The sequence below is a fragment of the Hippoglossus stenolepis genome, chromosome 9, assembly GCF_022539355.2.
Source record: "Hippoglossus stenolepis isolate QCI-W04-F060 chromosome 9, HSTE1.2, whole genome shotgun sequence".
In the NCBI taxonomy this organism is placed as follows: Eukaryota; Metazoa; Chordata; class Actinopteri; order Pleuronectiformes; family Pleuronectidae; genus Hippoglossus; species Hippoglossus stenolepis.
The window spans coordinates 13,245,455-13,267,087 of NC_061491.1; the positions used below are offsets into that span (position 1 = coordinate 13,245,455).

Genomic DNA, 21,633 nt, shown 5'->3' on the forward strand with positions numbered 1-21,633 from the left:
AATCAATCAATTATCAAAACTGTATTAATTTTCTGTTGGTCAACTGATCAATGAAACTAATAATTGTAGCTCTACTGCAACAAAAACACTGAAACTAAAATAATAGAGTAGTTATGTATTTATTGGGTGTGATGCAGCTACACCAAAACAAACAATACATAATGTTGAAAAGAGGTCCACAATTCATTGTTGTTTACATTGTTCCTTTTCAAATAGGCAGAGAGAAACAAAACAAATGGATCAAATATACTGTGTGGTGAACATGTCAGATGGTAAAAAGATTACGGAGAAAGAGGTGCGTGTGTTTGAATATTAGAATTTTCTAAAATGACCATTTTTCAGTCCTTGCGTCCACTGATTTGATCAATCCCTTCCCCATGATCAGGAAGTCCTCCAGAATCGCTTCCACGTTAGGAACAGTCTTTACTTCCTCCCCCGTCACTTCCACGCTCCGAGCAGACACCTGCGACGTCTGAGGGAGAGAGTAAAACATAAGGTCGGCGTGACAGATGTTGACAGGTGAAAAATGAGCATGATGGACGTGACATCATAATAGGGGTAGGGGACATGAGCAACTTAACCTTTACCTTAAAAGGCATCGAGATGAACGCCTTCGGTTTCCATAAAACTGCAATCACTGTTCCACCATGGGGATCACAGAAGAAGAGAGCGAGGTCTCCGAACGCCTCCTGAAAATAGATCAGGTTAAGTGATGGAGCAGCAGAAGTTCAGGAAATAAGCAGAGTTTTTTGTTGCAGTTGTCGATTTTAAAAGCAAATCCTATTATATTATATCCTTATTATAAATTGTTACTTCTTAATTGGTCGTAGCCAAACATGGTAAAAAAGAACACATCACACCAGTAGTAGCATCATTGTGCAGGTTGCCAGTTACACTAGGGATATATTTTTAAATCGTCTTACTTGTTACTAAAGCCAGAAATTAGACTGACACCTTCTTTATTTTACTTTATTTATTATCAATCGGATTATGTGTCAATCTGCTCACTTGTTAAATGAATCACAAACATGTTGAGGCAGCTTTCTGTAATCATGCGTCAACGCTGTTGAACTCACTCACACTACACATTGTACGTGCATTCTGTCAACACAGTTCAAAAAGTGCTCAAACCTTTGTTATAATTAATTCAACCATGACTTCTCTTTCTTTATAATCTTAACATTGCTTTACTCAATGAATTATTTTACATTTTTTTCATAAATTTTTGTTGTAACATATTTCCCCGTCTTACTATGTTCTGTTTTTAAGCTTGCGTTCTTCTGTTTTAGGTCAAGCACTTTGATCTGCATGTTATACTGTGAATACTATGAATCTGTATGTGAGAACATCCGAGTAAGAGGCTCCGGACTTTCTCCTACAAGCCCCGTAGTAAAACTTCTGGGTAATGTCCGAATGTGCCCATTTGTGAACACAGCAGGAGGTCCGCTGCACAGCAAGTGAGAGATTGTGTTGACATTTCTTACATGCGACAAACACAAAACTGAAGAGGAAACAAATATCTCAGGATGAAAAAGTTGTGCCATACATGCTGCAGTGTTCATACGTGAAAGGCAAACTCCAGAAAAACACAATTGTGGGGACAGTCTCTGGAGTTCAAGTCTGAAAACAGCTTCAGTTACCTCAGTTTACTTCCTCCACACGCCCTTTCATTTACCTCTATTTGATAAGCTCAGTCAAAGGGTGGCGTGCATGAGTGCAGCAGCTCTTTGCCATGTTTAACCCATTGAACCTGTTTAACTAGTGCAATCATTACATCTCAAACTAAATTTGCATTTAGAGGCTGAATAAATGTGTATGGTGGTTGATGTTTAAAATGTTAAATGTACTTAACTTGAGAACTAATCTCATTGTAGCCTGCACAATGACAATAAAGCTTTCTATTCTTTTCTATATCAGCTCTCGGATTGACTGATGACCCCTGTCATTGATGGCTAAGTGTACACTTGTTTAAACTGTGCACAGGCTGTATTGGCTGCATAATGTAGCAAATGTCCTTTCATCGCATTAATGGTTGATGGAGACAAACAACAAGAAGAGAGACGGAGTGAGAGGGACAGAGAGAGAAGGACAAAGACAGAGAGAGAGGTCAAGCGTCAAGAGGCTTGCTGAGAACTATGCTTTAACATACAAGTCATGTATACGAGTGTGAAAAGAGAAGGTGAAGAACATGGATATTACTGCTTTAGTAGAATAGAAAGAGAGATATCATCAGTGTTCATGCATCAATGTCATGGCTTTGTGAACAATGCACGATCAGGAAAGTTTACTGGGTATTTCCCAGTTATGTGTTTTATCAGGAAGCTGCTGGACGTCACATACATTATTCCTCTGAGCAATCCAGCTGTGAGTTGTGTGCGTAAATCCTGCTTTACATTTTTATCATGGTGATGTAAAAATGACACCTTCCCTGATAGATCAGACTCACTCTGAGCTCGGCCAGGTAGAGCGACACCGGGTTGTAGTCGATGACGGGCAGGGCCCCCCCGGACTGGATCGCACCGCCAGTCATCCCGCCCCTGCTGAAGTTGACAGCGGGGGGGTCTACTGCTTGGCCGAGGAGGGGAACCTGCTTCGGGTTCAGGTGGATCAAGACGTCGTAGGCGTCCAGAGGAGGACGCATGACCACCTGCACACAAACAAGTGTATCACAGTACAGAGGTATTTAATGATAGTTCGCTAAAACATTGGATCATTTGAGAAATGGTGAGCGAAAGAGATTTCAAGTGACTGTTACTCACCCTGACATCTTGAATCTGGCTGCCGTCCATCAGCTGATGTTCCAGTACTTTCAGACTCTCTGCAGCCACCATCACCACACGCTGCAGCATCTGCAAACACAACCAAAAGTAGCTTTAGACATTCTGGAGGTTATGCTTTCATCTCTGTCAGTTTGTTGGATGGTTTGATTGTTTGTCAGCAAGATTACAGAAGAGCTACTCAACAGATTTCCATGAAACTTGGTTTAAGGATGGGACAAGAAATCATTTAACATTGTAAGCATTTTTTTGATTTTTCTATTTTCACCAATTTCCCAGAGAATAATTTATGGATCCTAAGGGGATAAAAAGAGGCATATTTCAGGCAATGATTTTTATGAGTGTGTAATTTGGTGTGGCTTCAATTTAAGGGGTCTGTTGGGCCTTGGTGGAGATATTTAATCTACTGGCTGCCATTACAATTATCACTGTAATACAGTTTCCTATAACACGTAAAATATGACCAACAACTGCATGCACACAAAGGCAATGACATCATAAATAACATTACATTTAGAGCAATATCCTGGAGTGTAGTGAGAACCGAGTGATAAGCCTTATCAAAGCCACTTAGATAAACAGAGGGATAAAAACACAAGGAGTAAGAGGTTCTCTGTTCATTTACACAATTATAAAAACAGCATAACAAAAATGGGATGAATGGAAAATATCACGATCTTTTAAAAAGGTACTTTCTCCTTACTGAACGCACTGAACTCCTCAAACATTTATTTCAGCTTGTTCCTTCGCATACAATGTTGTTTTGTATTTTAACTACTCTTGGACAGATGGACCAAATTATGATGATTATGTTCATTCATCAGGATAATTATTTGTTTTACTGGGTCAGTGGTCTGTGGGTCATATTGTTGACCGAAAGCATCTTGTGAATTCAGAAAGAAAAACTCAAACATTCATTCTGATTCACTCCATCACAATCTGCTCCCTAGTGGTCATTCAGAGGCATTGAAACAACTACAAATAACACACCAGGTCACTCGCTCTCATCTGTGAATTTGTCTTGAAACACGTTTTCAGGTTTGTTAGTCAGTGAGGGTGGGCATGTGAATTAAAAATATATATTTATATATACACACATGCAACCTGAGCTTCCAGAGAGGGGGAAATTGACATAAACCTGAACATTACAATTTTGCTAATTAAGCCCAAGATGACGTCACAGTGGACAAAGATCCTGCTCTCAGCCGGCGTATAAAAGAGGATGCTGGGAGAGGCTTGGAGTCAATGTTGGGCTTGTAGGTGGGAGTGAAGTGGGCGAGCGCAGGAAACTTATCTGGGTCAGCTACGCACCATGGGAAGCTGCCGCGTGCATCTTTTTAGGACACTACTGTGCACGGCTGGACTCTTATACAGCTACGCTCACATCCACACAGAGGAATACAGAACTAAACATTTACCTTATTTCACCACGTCAGAAAACGGCAATGAACAGCAACTGGTGAGCTAAACCTGATGGTCTCCAAAAAACCTATGAAGTGCTTTCAAAGAGTTGGCTAAGGAGGCTGTGGATATACTAAGTGACATTGAGCCTTTGGAATGTTGTTTATTAATTCATATTTTGGTTATATGCTAAAGTAATAAATACAACTTCTGCATTTCCAGATCAATGATTTACATGAGGTTTTGGAAAGACTTCAGAACAATCAATTTCCAGCTATGAGAAAAAAGCATGGCTATTTGCCTGTGGTAAGTAGTGCAGTAAATCATCCCGTCTAAAAATCTGTTTTGAGAAACACATTTATCATCTATCCAGGGACATTTACTGTTCACTTATAAAGAGTAAATCATTAATCAATACTGCTAAGACAGTTTCATATCTTTTGACAGTGTGATCCAGGAGAACAGTGTGCACTGAGGAAAGGCTCCAGGATCGGGAAACTATGCGACTGCTCTTTGCCAAGAACATGCAACTCTTTTCTACACCGTTGTTTGTAATTAACTTTGTGTTTGTGACCTATTTCATGTCATCATCCCATTTTCTCTTTTTCTGTGACTGACCCCTTGTAATATATAATTGTTTTGAAAATTCAGCATTGAGTGCTCATCTATTAAAATGTGTTGCTCGTGCGTTTGCGTGTCCACTGACCTGTACACTAGGTCCTCGCTTGGTCCACATTGATGTTATTTTGTCCTTAGGCGTAGCTAGAAACATGACAGGCAGAGACTCCCTGGAGGCCATGAACTCATTCTTGATTTCTGTGTAGTCAGTGGCTGCATGTGACCAAAGAAGAGAACAACAATTCAACTTTGTGTGGAAACAGCAACACATACGAGCAGGATGTTAAAGTATGTTGGGTGTGTAAATAGAAAGCGGTCAGGAAGGATTTGTTTGTGTGACACGGAGAGAAGAGGGGTGTATTTGTGGGTATGTGTGTGTGCGTGCCTGCGAGTTGGTTGTTGAGGTTGACCACCAGTGGGTTGTTCCTCCAGTCAAAGGAGGAGAGCAGATGAAGGAAGCGAAGGAAGCCCACCTGAGGAGAACTGGGGAACGAGGACAAATTCACTCACATGACCTACTGAACTAACAAAGGGATGTAAACAGAATGTGTTCTCGCAGATGACCCTGAAAACGTGCACGGATTATCAAAAAAGTAGAAGTGGTAGTCACCCAGGAGGAGTGAAAGGTGCGGGCTGCAGGAAAAGTGACGCCACCAGCAGGTCGGCCGCGTCCTCTGTAATGTCCTCACTGAAGAGCTGAGCCCCCAGCCAGCGCTTGACCAGGCGACACACGGCCCCAAAACTTGGGTGCTCCTGCTGCAGCCTGACAACAGAAAGATGGAATGTAAAGAAATGGAGAAGAAAATAAAGTAGTAGTGCAATCGCAGAGGAAGCAAAACAACAATGATACAGGGAAAAAAAGGAAGAACAGGGAGGAAGAAAAGTAGGTCAAACGTTGAAGAAAGTGAAAACATGATCCCAAAATAACTGTTAAGATTCTAGCTGCAACACTGCTTTCTCACACACAGGTTCTACTTTGCGTCACTGTTTGAGTTTTACCCATGTAATGTGCTCGTGAGCAGAGGTTTGTGAATTGTGGCCATCTCCAGAGCCTGAGCCTCCTCATTGTCCCTCACAACCAGCAGGCCCTCTGCATTCACACTCTCCCTCAGCACCTGAGGCTCCCGATGATAGGCCACCTGTACCCGGAACGCCAAGCCGTCCTGGACACATGAGCAAATGGAGGTGAGGGGATGTGAATAAACAATACAGTGAACTTCAATGGAAAAAAAAACAACTGTGCCATTGCTAAACAACATCCCCGATCTAATGATAAGATTCCAAGAGACAACGTGAGTCATGTAAACAAACTCACCTTCCAGACATCCAGGTGTGTGGGGCAGGGCCTGCACGTATAATTATGGTGGTTCTTGAGCAACTCTCCCAGGCTGTTGTGAAAAGCGGCGCGGATATGACGGATGGCGAGGCGGTCGTGAGGCCACTTTCCACTCCCCTCCATGTGACAAATCACTGCAAGAATGAGGGTTACCAACACATGTTTTAATAGTCTATAAAGGCCAAATATATATGGTTAAGTTGCTGTAATCTTCAAGCTTTGAATACATGAGTTGAAAGTTAGATATTATGCAATTTTGCATGTCGGCATCCATGAGAGTGAAAATAAATTACAGGGAACACACGTGCAAGGAAAAGAGAAATTGAGTGAGAGCGAAAATTGATGTGTAATGTATTCTCTAAAGCAAACAGTGCATAACTTACTCAGCAGTACCACTTACATTTTAATTGCTATTCCTGCCTGTTATTATTTTATTAGAGTAGAGACACGAAAGCCAGGGGCTGACATGAAGGTAGATGAAGCACTAACCTGTGATAGGGGTGATATAAGCGGGGCACGGTTTGTCTTCCTTTGGCACCAATGATCTGGCAGTCTTTTCTCTCTCAAAGAAGGAATAGTCCAGCTTCAGTGGCTGAGGGGGAAAGACCTGCAAGGCACAGCTGACATGTTAGAACAGTCACAATGTACAATAACCAGCTGTCCACACTTTTAGAACAGCTCTCTGAGCAGGAGCTGCATGGAAGAGGTCTTTAAAATGATACGAAATTACTAAAAATGTTGCTTATGATTAAATGTATAAGAGCAGTTTTCCTGTTGAGAACCAGAGGCTTTACCTGTGTGTATCTGAGCGCGGGGTGAGCTCCTTGCACTGCTGTGATGGCGAGAGGCAGACCCTCTAGCCTCCACAGTTTTCTACTCAGGTCATCATAAGACTGAACCACCTTCAGACTGTCCTCCTCTCCTGTACTGGGCACCTGAAGACACAACTTATCATCATTACTTGCACTATTGCTGATAAAAATGTCCTTTTGCATATCAGCATCCTTTGCATTACTTTTCTTCTATGTGTACAACGTATATCAATTATATTATTCCTTAGGCATGCCTATATCACACGCCTCTTATTGTGATATATTCACCTACTATATATTTATGTAAATGCAATGTATATTTGTGAATTGATACATATATACATATTTATAGATTTATACGGCTATCTAGTATACTACTGTGAAATTATAACGATTTAATATGGCACATACCATTTTTGTACTTATTATATTCATATTTTATACCATACCTGCCTATTGACTAATAACAGTATATATAAATGTCTACTTCATTGCAATTTACTCAAGTATGTCCCACTACAAATAGCCTTTCCGATGTAGTGAAAAGTGTATAATATATAAATATTTATGTACCTTACTTTTTTCTATCTTATTGCATTTCAGAAAATAAACAAATAAATATATGTACAAGGGTAAACAGATACTGTCGGGCCCCCATAGAAGAATATACACCAACATTTAAAAACACAAAATTAATTATATTTGTTTTCACTGAATCTCATAGACTTTATTTCCACTTTAAATGTCTAAAAACATGTAAATTAAATCGCAACGATTTACCTCACTTCCCGTTTTGATGACGTCATCCACCATCGCCCCCACATACCGCACACAGGACTCGGGGATCTCTGCGTGTCTGGTGGACAATAAATATCACATTTTCATTTAAAAGAGACAAGTGAGGCTTCCGCAAATCCCCACATCCACCCCCCACACTGCATTCTGCTGTCAGGGCATGTGCTGAAGTCAACTGGGGCATAATTCAGGGTTTTTATTACATTCTTGCGGTGGCGGTTAGCATTAGCTCGCTAGCTAACGGAAACCTCCCTGGGCACCGTAGCGGCTCGGGACATGAAGCGGACCGGCAGGAGACGCAGCTCGGTGTGGGACTGCTTCGAACAAGTGGGCAACTTCGTCCGCTGCATGAAATGCGACGCGACGCTGAAGTACTGCGGCGGAGCCACCAGCACCATGATGAACCACATGAGCAGGCACCATCCGTACACTGCGCCGCTGGACGAGGACGAGAAGCCGGTGATCTGCACCGTCCAGTGCAGCAGCGAGGAGGAGAGCGCCGCTAACAACCAGGACATCATGCAGGTCAACATCATGTCTCCCAACGTGGCCGCGAACATCCACGAGCGAGACTACGGGGAGAGGAAGCGCCTGAAGCGGAGCTCCGTGTGGGACATTTTCATCAAAGTGGACGACGAGGTCCACTGCACCATGTGTGACACCAAGCTGAAGTACAGGAGCAGCACCACCAGCATGATGTACCACATCAAGAACAAGCACCCGGACACGATGCCTAATGACGGGGTGTCACTGGCCACACACGCAGAGGTGACTGAACTCATCTCCAGGATGATAGAGAAGGACATGCTCCCCATCAGCGTGGTTAGCGGGGATGGGTTTCGAGAGCTACTTGCATACACAGTGCATAATTATAAAATGCCATCTACTGGTGATATCACACGTCTTATTGAAGGACACTTCCATGAGAAGGTGGAGGAGCTGGTGGTGCAGCTGGGTAGGGTGGAGAAAGTGGCTCTCACTGCTGAATTCTGGACAGCTCTGCCCTTCCAAAGGTACATCACAGTGTCCTGCTCCTTCATAACGGAGGAGTGGCTGGGCAGGTCAGCTGTGCTGCAGACACACAAGCTGTCATCAGACAGTCAGCCCACTACAGACAGCGTCACAGAGAAGCTGCTCAACACTGTGAAGACGTGGGGTATCGACGGGAAAGTGACCGCGTGTGTTCATAATAACACACAAGACATTTTGTCAGCACATGCGTGTTCCCACGTCAGCTGGGACTACGCCACTTGCTTTGCCACTACACTGCAGCAGGCAGTCAGTAATGGGCTGAGTGAGGATTTAGTCCGCATCATAATTTCTGCAGGGAAACTTGCCAAGCACTTCAGTCACAACATGCTGGCGGGTGAGGCCTTGGAGCAGAAGCAGGTTCAGATGTGCCTGCCGCAGCACAAGCTCATCCAGTCGAGCAAAGCTCGATGGGACACTATCTGTGATATGTTTGAACGCTTACTAGAGCAAAGGTGGGCTATTAAAGCTGTGCTCTCCGATCGCACAGTCACCAACAGACAGGAAGCCCAGACCCTTGAGATTGAAGATGACTACTGGCAAATAATTGAGAATTTCACACCTGTGCTGGCAACATTGAAATGGGCAACGACAGTCATATCTGCTGAAACAGAGGTTTCCATTTCAAACATCTACCCAATCACGTTCAGCCTCATTCAGACTCACCTTGTGCCAAGAGAGAATGATGTTGAACAAGTGTCCGAGTTTAAGCTGAAAGTTCAGACGTCACTTAGGAGTCACATGGAGGTAGGCATAAACTAAGTAAAATACATTTTGTTATATAATGTATATATAATGACAAAAATAATCTTCCTCTTCATATATTCCCTTATTAATGTTATTTTACTGTTTGCAGGTCGACTCTAATGACTTGTCGTCCAAACCAGCTCTGATCGCCTCCATGCTGGACCCTCGTCACAAACATCTCAGCTTCCTGACGCCGACAGGGAGACTGGCTGCAAAGGTCAAACTGCACGAGCTGGTTTCAAAGTTAGATGTCATAACTACCACAGTGGGTCCAAAGGATGAACAGCACGAAACCCTTATCATGCCTGATATTAGCCAGGTGGCCATGCCCTCACAAATGAGAAGTGACACCAAAAACACCATGATGTTGCTCCTCGGAGACAACTACAGCTCCTCCTACGCCACAGACTCCGAGGCTCAGGTAGATTACTACTTGAGAGACATCGCCCCCTCGTTGGACATAAACCCCCTTGATTGGTGGAGGGTGAACGGACCGAGATTCCCCAAACTGGCCACTCTGGCAAGACACTATTTGTGCGTACCCGGGGTATCGCTACCGTCTTTGTTGTCTGAGTCTGGACAAGCGTTTGCAACAATGCGTACAAGACTGAGCCCAGAGCATGTTGACATGATGATCTTTGTAAACCGAAATGCGTAACTTAAATAACCCAACATGATGAAGGTTTACACTGACTTCCTGTACTAATCATAGAGTAAGGCTACTGTGGTGCAGCGGTGGACAGTCAGAAAGAAAGGGGCAATAACAGGGCTTTAACAACAGGTACTTTCCCACTGCTGACAACAAAAAAAGTTAAATAGATTGTATTTATATGGCGCTTTACCTGTCTTAGAGGCTGCTCAATGCACTTTACAGTACAAGTTACATGAACCCATTCACACGTTCATATGGTGTTTCTTCTACTACACATTTATAAACGGTCAGGAGAAATGTGGGACTCAGTATCTTGCCCATGGGCACTTCAGAATGCAGGCTCTAGGAGACGGGAATCGAACAACTGACCCTCTATGCCTCCTGAGCCACAGCTGCCCACAGGTCCCTCTGAGCATTTAACTCTTTCATTTAAAGTCCAGAGTGCGAACCGTTAAACATGGAGCCACATGGGAACTCACTTTTACAGTAGTTGATATCAGCTGAATTGCAGTTGAATACTTAGCTACATAAAGCCAACGGTAAAATGATGTCAACAACATCATCATTCACCTAAACACAAGTAATGTTTTGTACATGGTAGTTACAATGTACATTTCTTCAAAATCATCTAGTTGTCTTCAAAAACAATGAGGAAAAACAAAGAAGAATCTCTGTTACCATGGTATCAAAGTGAATATTTGTACAGATAGGAACACACTGAACAAACTACCACTGTATAATAACCAGTATTAACGTGATGGCTGTTGTGTCTCAGTGTGCTGATCCAATGATAAAATACATACAGCTGTAGCAGGTGTGAGATGATCTGTTTGGGGACCAGTCGTTTTTGGCACATGCTCTCTCCTTCCCACAGCACGGCCTCGGTGATGCCGCCGTCCTGGAAGCGACGCAGCTCGGAGCGAGGACCCCACAGCTGGCGAAACTCGGCCGCCTAGCAGGGCAAATGTCAGACATATTAGAACTGCAACCAATTTGTGGCCACAAATACTACATTTAGATTAGTACAATCCTAAAAATATTTTAACCATACTAAATACTAACCATGGTACAGTGAGCAGTTCTTTTAATATGAGTATAACTTGTATAACTTTAAGCCTGTGAGACAATGTAGTACAAGTGTGCTCCCTCTTCACTGCACTTTTGATACTGCACTCAAATATACTAAAGTGAAACCACTGTTACCCCATTGGGAAAAAAAATAAGGAATGAAACACTCCACACATGCACAGAAGACAGAGACTGGTGAGGTTACCCTGGGGCTGTCTGCAGGTGGACCTCTTTCAAGCACAGAGGCGGCCAGCTCCGGCCTCAAGAGCAGACCGAAGGAGAGAGGAGGTTGAGCTTTGTGTTTTGGGGCTTCACTCTCCACAGACCACTGTGATGAAACCAAAAAAAAAATGAATCAAGTTCAACAACTTCAGTGGTTTAAAAGACTGTACTTTTAATCACTAACATGCACTGCTGTAGTAGTATTAATGCAGATGTAATTACCTCCACTGAGAAGGTTATGTATTTGTCTGTGTTTGACAGCAGGATTGCGAAAAAACGACAACCATGAATTATTGTGGAGGGGAGAAGCATGATTTTAAGAATTCACACACATTTGGTGCAGGATCCAGGACATTTTTGCAAAAGGGTGTTTTTCAACAATTTCCTTCACAAAGAGTAATTCGTGGATCGAGATTTAAAAATAAATTTAGGATCTTTAAGGGACTGATATTTATGAGTGTGCAATTTGATCCAGATCCTCAAAAAAATTGGGATCTAGTGAAAACAAATGTGGTTTCACATGGGGACTGTTCTGCCTTGATGAAGGTATGTGTGTGTCATTATAGTTAGGACTTTGTTAATAGTAGCACAGACTACTTACTAATTATGTAACTGGAATGGAACTTTGTGGAGCACATACCTCCACCAAGGTCCAACAGTCCCCTTAAAGCCAATCAAGCTGCACCAAATTGCACAGATGTAGATATCATTCCTCTAAATATGCCTGATTTGTCATCAAAATATCTGCATTATTACTTTAAGAATTCCTGCTAACAGACAGACAAAGAGACTAATGGCAAAACAAACAACCTCCTTCTTGGAGGTAAAAAATTGGTGTGTACCACTGTATATCCTAAATGTAAATCATTCCCACCTCAGGGTCAGGAGAGAGGGAGTGGGTGATGAGGTGAATCCTTTGGCCCAGTCCTTGCTGAAGCAGTGACAGTAGGAACGGGAGAGCAGCATGGACATAATTCCCACTGTGGTCCATCAGCTCATTGAGGAGATTCAGTTTCTTACAGCTGGACTGAAGCTTGGCCAGCTCACATAACCTGAGTGGAAGAGGAACCGGCAGGATGAGGATGGGAAGACAAACGGAATGAGAAAAGTTGTTGTTGCATTAGTTGATGATCTGAGCCGTACTGGAATACGTGGTCGCTTGTCCTTATCATGGGTTTGGGCGTCATGAGGAGGCTGTGGAACCCATCCACCGTGGGGTTGTCCCAGAACTGCATCGACACAGACGCCTCGTGCTGCAGCTGAGAACCGATTTGAAAACGGTCAAAACTTGTTGCTTCATCTCACGGGTGAAAAATAATCGCACATTTAAAGTATTTACCTGTTTGTAGGTACAAGCAGTCACATCAGCACACATGTTGAGATGTCCAGAGGGGTCGACAAACACCACCTGGAAAGCACTGTGGAACTCGGCGAGAGATGGCTGCAGGGGAAAGAAAGGAGGAATAGTATAATAAAGATTCATTTAGGAAGTGTGAAAAAATTACATTGCCAGGTTTGTAGTTTTAAATTCAAGCTGGACCACTCACAGCTGTAGAGTCGGGATTTTTGGCAAGGCTGATCCCATTCACTGTCAGGTCTGTAGAGGCTGAGGGTTAGAATGACAGGTGTGGAAGTTACAAGACATTCAAAACAGTGGAAAGCAAATTATTATTACTTTGATATATCACATTATACTATATACATATTATACAATATTAACAAATCTGGAATTAAGTGGATTTCAAATGTTCCTACCCAGAAAGTTCAAGCTGTTTCGAAGCAGCTGATAGGCCGTCATGGTGTTACTGACTTTGCGAGTGGTTAGCAAATAGGCCAGCAGCATTGAAGCCAGGAAGCCATTAAAACAACCAGTGCCCTGTAAGACAGAGATAAACAGGGTCAGAAGAATACAAAAGGGACATAAGCTCTGTGCAACAATCAAATGAGCCTCTTGCCTGGTCGAGCTCTCTCTGACGAAGCCAGACTTTGAGCAAAGCCACCCCTTCTGAAAAAGCTGAGCACTGGGAGCTGACAGCAGAAAGAAACTGGAGGTGAGCCCTGGGCAGTAAATCCCCCAGAACAGAGCTGTTGTAATGTGGAGTGGGTGGTTCACTGCTCTCTGTAGAAAACGAGAAAAGACAAAGGTTTTGAAAGCGATATTTCCAGGATTTCCCTATGATCATTGTCTGAGAAAAATGTATGGATAATATCTAAAAAACAAGCCTTACCAGACGGGGCCGTCTGCAGTCCAGTGTACCACTCTGTCCGGATATTATTCCTCTGGGGATGAAAACGACTGGGCTTAAAGAACCCAGGAGGTGGACACGCATGCACGCGCACCATGAAGCTGGAAGAGTCTTGAATGGACACCACAACACATCATGTCTCGCAATCATAGACAGATAAAAACATACTTTTTTATCAATGTGCACATACAAAGAAGAGTCACTGCTAAAATCCATCCAATGAAAACTAAATTCAACACCCTTATAGGCTGTCAGTATTGTGTGAATGAAAAAGTTACATACCAGGAGGGGTCAGCAGCAGGACGGGTCGGAGTCGGTTCCCGTGGAGACATGAATAACGCATGGTTCCGATCTCGGATGAGGATACGAGATACTGGGCCAGGCCCGCGAGGTACAGGGCTCTTTTTCTCGGATACCTCTGGTTCAAGACGTCCTTTGGGTGGAGGACATTCTAATAACAGAGGGATTAGCAGAACAGAAGAGGTCAGTGTCTCTTAGAATCTAATATTTGTTTTGCATTCAGCCTGTAAAAAGGAGGCAGGTGACTTACTCCTGGGATTGTGACAGCCAGGTCCACCATGATGCGTGGTTTGGTGCAGGTGCCCAGGGGGTAGCTGCCGATCAGATCAACAGAGGCAGGAGTTGTCATGTGGAACCTGCCTTTTGTCGTTTTGGGCATCAGGAGGAAAGGGATCTTAACTGCACCTGACAGCCAAGACAGGTCACTAACCTGAACACAGAGATAAGAGTTTTTAAAAAGTGGTTGCATGGGTCTATGTGCAACTTTGTAGAGAGCTGAATGAAAGGGATAAAGCTAACTATCCCAGTCACAAAGTTGTTCTCTACAAACCTCAACCTCTGGTGAATCTGGCACAGCCTGTAGCAGCCCGGTGACTGTCTGGACGAAGGAATCTATTTGCCGTTTCCTGTGCTCACTCAGTGTGACCTCCTTCAGCAGCTCCTCCATCTGTCAGTTTTGATAGATTTAAGAGTGTGTGAAAGTTTAATGTTTACACAGTACAACAGGCTTGAATTAAGACAAATTTATTTCCTTTTCCTTCTCATGTCTCTGATGACGCTTCTCTCTCAGGTCTCACCTGCATCTTCAGCAGGCTGCAGTGAAACAGGCTCTCCGCCTCCTTCAGCTGGTTGAGCTCCTGTGCAGTGGGAGGTCTGTACAGGTCACTTCGAGACAGCTTCACCGGGTGGTAGACCACCTTGTCATCAGGTTTGCTCCTTTTAGCTTTGACAGGAGCCTCAGTGTCCTCCGCCTCATGAGCGGAATCTGAGGGAGTCATCTGTGAAACAACACACAGCACAACATGAGGCAGCAGCAACAACACCTCAGACTGACTCAACTTCTGACATGTTTGTTATTATTATAGATGGGAACACCATAAGGTGATGAATGTGATAAATGTTATGTTATCATACTAGTAAAACTTTATTTCAGGATATATCAAGACAAGGTTACAAAGTGCTACACAAAATACATGGGAATAAAACAACACAGAAAATAAAATGAAATATTTAAACAATAACATCTGTTAAAACCAGTTAAAATCAGGCATTAATAGGCTTTCTTATAAAAAAATATATTTTAAGCATCGATTTAAAAAGTGCTGACAAGTCTAATCTCCTCTGGCAAGTAATTCCAGAGCCTTGGGGCCCTGATGGCAGGAGCCTGGTCACCCCGATTTAACAGCCTTGACTTAGGAACTACCAGGAATCGTTGTTAGAAGATTTTAGATTTAGTGCTTGGAGCATTGAGAGTCAGTAGCTCCTAAAGATTTAATAAGGTTATGTCATGGGCTTCAACATTTTGTTGCGAATCAAATGTGATACCCATGTTTCTGGGTGTGGATTTAATTTCGCTTGCCAATGGACCAATAAAAGGTTGTAAATTGCCTGCTAGATGGTCAGGACCATATATTAATACTTTTTCTGACTTTAGCTGCAGAAAGTGACAAGAAATCATTTTTTTGATAGCCGTTAAACACTAAGTTAAATTTCTCAGGTGACTAACATTATCTGGTTGCGTTGCAGTGATTGAAGTCTCCATTAAAATGACTGATGCGTGGAAAAAACTGGGCCAAGAACAGAACCTTGTGGTACTCCGCACGTCAGTGGAGCTGACTATGAAATATGATTACCCATGTAAACATAAAATCCTCTGTGAGACGTGACTTCAACCATTTAGGAGCAGTATTGTATAAGCGTTAACTCTGTTGTTTGTCAAACCACCGTCATTCTGTTTCAATAACGCTGTAGGTATTGGAAACCAATGTAACGTGACTGTAGAGTTGTAAGTAAAGCATGAGAGCAACATCCATGCAGCAGTGAGTTAACACCGTGAAGCTAAGCTAGGTTCATGCTAAACGCGTCCTATCTCACCTCCAGCGGCTCCTCTGCGTCTGTCTGCTCCTTTTTCATGTCTGATGTGTTCTCAGGTTGACGATAACTCCTGATATCTTTAGTTTGGATCCAGACCACTCTTCCTTCTTGCGCTCTCACGTGTGCACAGGGTTAGCTAAACTTGCTACCAGGACATGATTGTCCTGATTGGTGGAGAGCTTGCAGCGGTGAGCGGCAATTGGCTCGATGCTCATCGAGCCCGCCCGCTCGTCGACTACAGCGAGATAGGTTGCAGGAGCAGGCTGCCATATGGGCTGCGTTCAAAAAGTCCAAATAATCTCCTTTCCTAACCACTACTCCTTCACTCCGATGGAAAACGACGCGAGGTCAAGTAAAGATGTTAAGGAGGAGACGTAAGGAGTTAGGAAAGGAGAGACACTGTGCGGAATCCGACTGCACTTACACTGTGATGGTTTTATTAAAACAACTTTATTTATATCAGGAGATCGCACAAAATGTACAGTAGTAATGCTTTCAAAACAGAATAACACGTCCTGAGAATAGATGTTTTCAGTTTCTACAGTTTATAGTTTACACTCACAACTAGTGATGGCGAGATGAAGCTTCATGCAGCATTGACGCTTTCCATCCAATTGGTTCACTCATGGGCCGAAGCTTCATGGTGCTTCATTTGCTCTACTGTGCCATCAAGTGGACAATAAATGTGAAACAGGCAGAGTGATTATAATGACACCATGGCTTTGGTGTGTGAAGCTTTGAATTGAATAAATGAATGAATGATGTTTGTGATTCCAATACATAAATTATGAACTTATTAATATGGTGTCTGTCTTTATGATACAATGGCGGGGTCAAAAGGGAAAGTGGAAACAAATTGGGCAGAGGGTTGTGATGTGAATATGCTTGTGTTACTTGTAACATGTAACACGTAAAATAGGGACTATAGGGATTTTATTCATTTTTATTTAAAAATAACAACTTTTCCACAGTGCTGGGTTTCAGGCGGTTTCTTTTCTTTTTGCAAACAAACGTGCAATAAAGTCCCAAGTCCACAAAATGTGAGGGGGGGGGGGGATCCATTGCGTTTCGCTGCTCCTTATATTTCGATTCGCACGCCAAACCCGCGAACCATTTCCTGACTCAGTCACGTGGTACGGCCGGCTCGTGAGGCTTTGAACGTCACCACAAACGTCATCAACACAAGCCCCGATACGCGCTTCATAAAAGTCTTCCTGGATTACTCGACACACGCTTCGAAGCCTCGACACGGACGGACACATCACTACTCACAACAAAACAGATTTAATTGAAAAAGAAAATAAAACAAACCGGACTGAAATGTTGAAATTATATAGTACGGTGGTTTAGTTCTGATGATGATATTTACATAAATATTAGGATTAAGTGCTGATGATGATATGTATATGTATATTAGTATTTAGTTCTGATGTTGATAGTCCGAACTATAAGTTCAATCAGCTTGTTTTTCACTGGACAAAGAAGAAATCAGGAGCTCAGACAATCATGTGAGGATTTACATCAGTTCTGGATCGTGTCATGAGAATAAACGGTATCGAACAAGGTCCACTTTATTGTATTCAGCACTTTAGACTATGCCCATACAGTCAATATAATATTGTCAAAATCTATTCAAAATAGTAAAAAACGAATAAAATATTTTCACAATTGTTTGCTTTTATTGTTGTTTTTACCATTAAAATCACAATGCATCAATATGTGATGTTTGCGCAAGCTGCATTATATTAGTGGATTTATGTGCATACATTTATTCTGCACGTTATTAGGGAAGCTGTTGCAGTCTAATACAAATTAGTCTCGCAATAAGATTGCGAGACAAAGGTGCGCATGGACAAGCATCTGTTTCCCCCATAACACTGAACACTGGAGCACCACAGGGCTGTATGCTGAGCCCCCTCCTGTTCTCCCTCTTCACACGACTGAAAATCCATCTACGATTCTAACATCATAATTAAGTGTGCTGATGACACCATAGTGATAGGAAGGATCACTAAAAACATCGAGGCAGCCTACAGAGAAGAGGTTAAAAAAAACAGCTGCTGGTTAATTTCTACAGGTGTGCCATTGAATCCAACATCACATACTGCATTACAGTGTGACACCTTGGCTATACCAGCGAGCACAAGAAGTCCCTCCCCTGCATCTTTAAAACGGTTCAGAGTTGCGAAGAAGAGGAAGAAGAAAAAGAAGGAAAATAACCGGAGTACTCTCAAGACAAGCAGAGAGTTCCGATTGCAGGGTGACCGTACAGTGTCCACTGCTCATTCGAACTTGCCGAGTCTAAACTTCCAAGTCCGCCAGTCCGTACTTCGCATACTTGCTATTGAGAAAGGCCACATATGCACTCCAGAAAAACTACACCAGTTTGGATAATCAACTTGGTTTCTTGGGATTGGGTTTTGTTTGGTCACTGTCAACAATCTCATACTGAGGAAAAATGCCGTGTCGAGGCAGGGATGAGGAATCAAGTCTTGGTATGGATTGGTATTCCTTAGACTGATGTGATGGCCCCGCCATATTGTTATAAACACAATATTCTCCTCTTTTATCCTCTACCTCCACATCCTTTTTAGCTGCTGAACAGGACAGAATGGGCGGCAATTTGCCTGCAACAGGCTTAGGAGGAAAATTTAACTGCTGCTTTTTTTTAAGACAAACTTTCTGTGGGGGCCGAGGAATAAGCACTTTACATTGCTTGTTATTGACAGGCCTCCTGGGGCTTGTTTCCCTGTCAGGTTGCTTTGGAGAGCTGTTTGTTTGGGCCATTGCATCACATTGCTGGTCGTCTCCTGGTCCTGTTTGTGCTGGGACCTGAACGTTGTCAGCCTCCTGTGAATAAAATAAAATACATATATTAATATACGGCAGAAGGATACAAAGAAGACCTATCAAGAGTAGCCTACCTGTTGTGCAGAAGTAGGATGAGATAATCGAGGAGTAGCAATGACAACAGGCACACCTCCTCGAGACCAGGAATCGAAGGTTGCTGGCATTGGCTCTGAGTCCTCAGTTTTAGATGCTTCCTCTGGTCCTTCTCCCTCATCCGGGCACATGATTTGTTGCTCTAAAATCTGTGTGAGGTAGTTCTTGGCCCAAGATGCGGAAAAAGGTTCTAGCTGAAAGGCAAAGATAAGCAACATCATGGTGTTACATATACATGTATTATGTGTGGTTGTCTTATCTCATAAAGTGGTAAAATAATGTTCATACTGAAGAAAAATTTTAATAAAACAAATTTGTACCTGTCTTTCAACGTACACCTTCAAACAGCCGTCCATGACTTTGCTCATCAGTTCATCCATAATGTCCCTCACTATCTCATCCCTTTCTTCCTTGATCAAGATATTATTCAACTGGGTGTGGGTTAAGCGACAAGGAGTAGTTTCCAGCTCCTGCGTTGGAGCTGGGGTCACTGGGACGGATGGCATCCGTTTACTCTTGCCGGCTTTGGACTTGGCTGCACAGCGGGGCATCTTGGCTTAGGGGCTGAATCAACCAAAAATTTAAAGAAACTGAGAAATAACAAATGTTTGATGATAAAGAATATGATAACTTTGATGATGAACAACCAAGCAGCCAACCAAACAAACAATATCAGTCTATTCTAAATCTTGAAGAAAACATCGCATGGGCCAGGATGAGTCAATGTTAAGAAGCATCTCCATCATCAAAAGGCAAAAGGTCAGATTAAAGGTTCTACGTCAAAGGCAAACCCATTCCAACAGTGTTTGAGAAAAGAAGTATGATGCAAGCCTCAAAAACTGTGAACAGGTTGACACAGTAGATGGCGGTAATGCACCTTGATGTTGTTGGCCAACCGCCAATGAACCAAACAAAGAAGAAGAAGAAATAACGGAAGCGCAATGTCAGCAGTGGCCTTTTCAATTCAACTTTATTCAATTCAATGTATTTGTATTGCGCCAAATCATGTCGTAACCTGTCAGAGGAAGAAAACCAAAACTCAAATGATCATCTTTTTTCAAATTTGATCTCAGTTGTTTTTTTGCTGTCTCCCCCCCTTTTTTCCATAGTAAAATATTATGTATTTCCTGATGGCTGATATGGCTACACGCCCTAAAGCAGACTGCTCCTTCTCCTCTTACATCTCCTTCGTCAGTTTCCCTTTCTGTTCATTCTCCTCCTCCTTTGTGATCCTGCCTCATCAATGCAGGTTCCTGTAAAGACAGAGATGACATATGGTTCAGTATTTTCTCTTTCAAAAGTCTCAATCTGAAACCTACATCTGAGGCCTCCCACTGTCTCCTACTGTTCGGTGCTCGGGCCCTAACAAGAGATTCAGGCCGAGATGGAAACAGTCAGTACCCAGCAGAAACAGGAGATTCCACCCGAGTTGGAAACTGTTTGTTTGCAGCAGCAACAGGAGAGTCTAGCCGAGTTGGAAACCTTCTACAGGGTTTGTCAGGACGAAAAAGATAAGATCCAATCAGAGATTACGTTGCTTCAGTTGGAGTTAAACAAGCTCTTGGCTGAGAATAACATCTATACAGAACAGGAGAAAGAGTTACATGAATTGCATTGCCGGAAGAATAAGATGCAGTTAATGAACCTAACACACAAGAAAAAATTGCTGCAGGGATGTCAGTGCAAGCCAGGAGACTGATTTAGATATTTCTAAATTTTCAAACCCTTTTTCCGAGTTGGAAAACGCCTTCACGCAGACTCCAACCGAAGGGCCTCAAGAACCTCCTGCGGCTGAATCCTGGGGTTTCCGTGTCAAACGGCTACTGAAAGTAGCTGCGCCTATAGGAATTACTGCAGGTGCCCTCATTGCTGTAACCATCATGGTCACTAAAAGATGGAGATGATGCCCCGCCCCCCCTGGTTCTTCCAACAGTTTCTTCCAGTTAATGAGGGACTTATCTTCTCTCCACAGTCGCCAAAGTGTTTGTTCATTGTAGGAACTGTTGGGATTCTCTATTATTTTTAACTGCTTCTATGTAAAGTGCATTGAGATAATGTGTATTATGATTTGGCACCATATGTCTTCATTCAGTTAATTCCTTTTTCCATTCAAATATTATGTACCCTCTTCAAAACAAATAATAATGAGAAAAAATCTCTTTTCACTCTATATCTTTCTTTACTTGAATATATAATATCTGTAGCTGTGTCTTCAACCAAAGACAAAAGACAAATTGATTCTTCTTGAGCGCAGAGGGAAAAGATGTAAAGTGGTGGTAGTCTGGGATTCTCACTGACTCATGGAAAAGGTTGGTCCTGCACAGAGTCCCGGCGCACCAATAAACTAAAGATCCAGGGGAGCAGGTGTGTGTAGAAGACAGTTTAACATCTCTTGTTGAATGGCTGAAACTAATTGAACATTACCTCATATATCATCTGATGTGGGTTCAAGGTTTAATCCAATGCAAACAGTCAAAGGTTCTAAGAAAGAGAAACTGTCTGATCAAATAGCTATGATGGTGGGAATTTTAACTCATACACCTTGGGACATGGTTCAAATCTTGTTATGTTATGTTGTAACCCGTACAGTCAA

The 21,633-nt window shown here is 42.7% G+C and overlaps 3 protein-coding genes across 3 annotated transcripts; 1 reads left to right on the forward strand and 2 right to left on the reverse strand.

Moving 5' to 3' along the window:
- Positions 1-100: 100 nt before the first annotated feature.
- On the reverse strand, positions 101-16,303 carry nol6 (nucleolar protein 6 (RNA-associated)). Its single transcript, XM_035166406.2, has 26 exons — positions 16,098-16,303; positions 14,801-15,001; positions 14,554-14,670; positions 14,254-14,433; positions 13,986-14,154; positions 13,686-13,814; positions 13,413-13,576; positions 13,213-13,333; positions 13,005-13,063; positions 12,797-12,898; positions 12,601-12,716; positions 12,332-12,509; positions 11,441-11,563; positions 10,971-11,119; positions 7,725-7,800; positions 6,927-7,067; positions 6,622-6,739; positions 6,112-6,266; positions 5,796-5,959; positions 5,407-5,559; positions 5,182-5,279; positions 4,885-5,009; positions 2,760-2,849; positions 2,447-2,647; positions 588-689; positions 101-472 (listed from the first exon to the last, which is right to left on the reverse strand). Exons 1-26 carry the CDS (start codon positions 16,134-16,136, stop codon positions 323-325), a joined length of 3,420 nt encoding a protein of 1,139 aa, XP_035022297.1. The 5' UTR covers positions 16,137-16,303; the 3' UTR covers positions 101-322.
- On the forward strand, positions 7,760-10,977 carry LOC118115322 (E3 SUMO-protein ligase ZBED1). The gene is made up of 2 exons (XM_035166407.1): positions 7,760-9,515; positions 9,625-10,977. Exons 1-2 carry the CDS (start codon positions 8,016-8,018, stop codon positions 10,171-10,173), a joined length of 2,049 nt encoding a protein of 682 aa, XP_035022298.1. The 5' UTR covers positions 7,760-8,015; the 3' UTR covers positions 10,174-10,977.
- A 2,170-nt stretch (positions 16,304-18,473) lies between the features above and the next one.
- On the reverse strand, positions 18,474-19,685 carry LOC118115187 (uncharacterized protein C2orf81 homolog). The gene is given in 4 exon segments (XM_047341254.1): positions 18,474-18,694; positions 18,809-18,947; positions 19,022-19,234; positions 19,361-19,685. Coding segments are annotated over 4 exon segments (804 nt in total). The 5' UTR covers positions 19,592-19,685.
- Between the last annotated feature and the right edge of the window lie 1,948 nt (positions 19,686-21,633).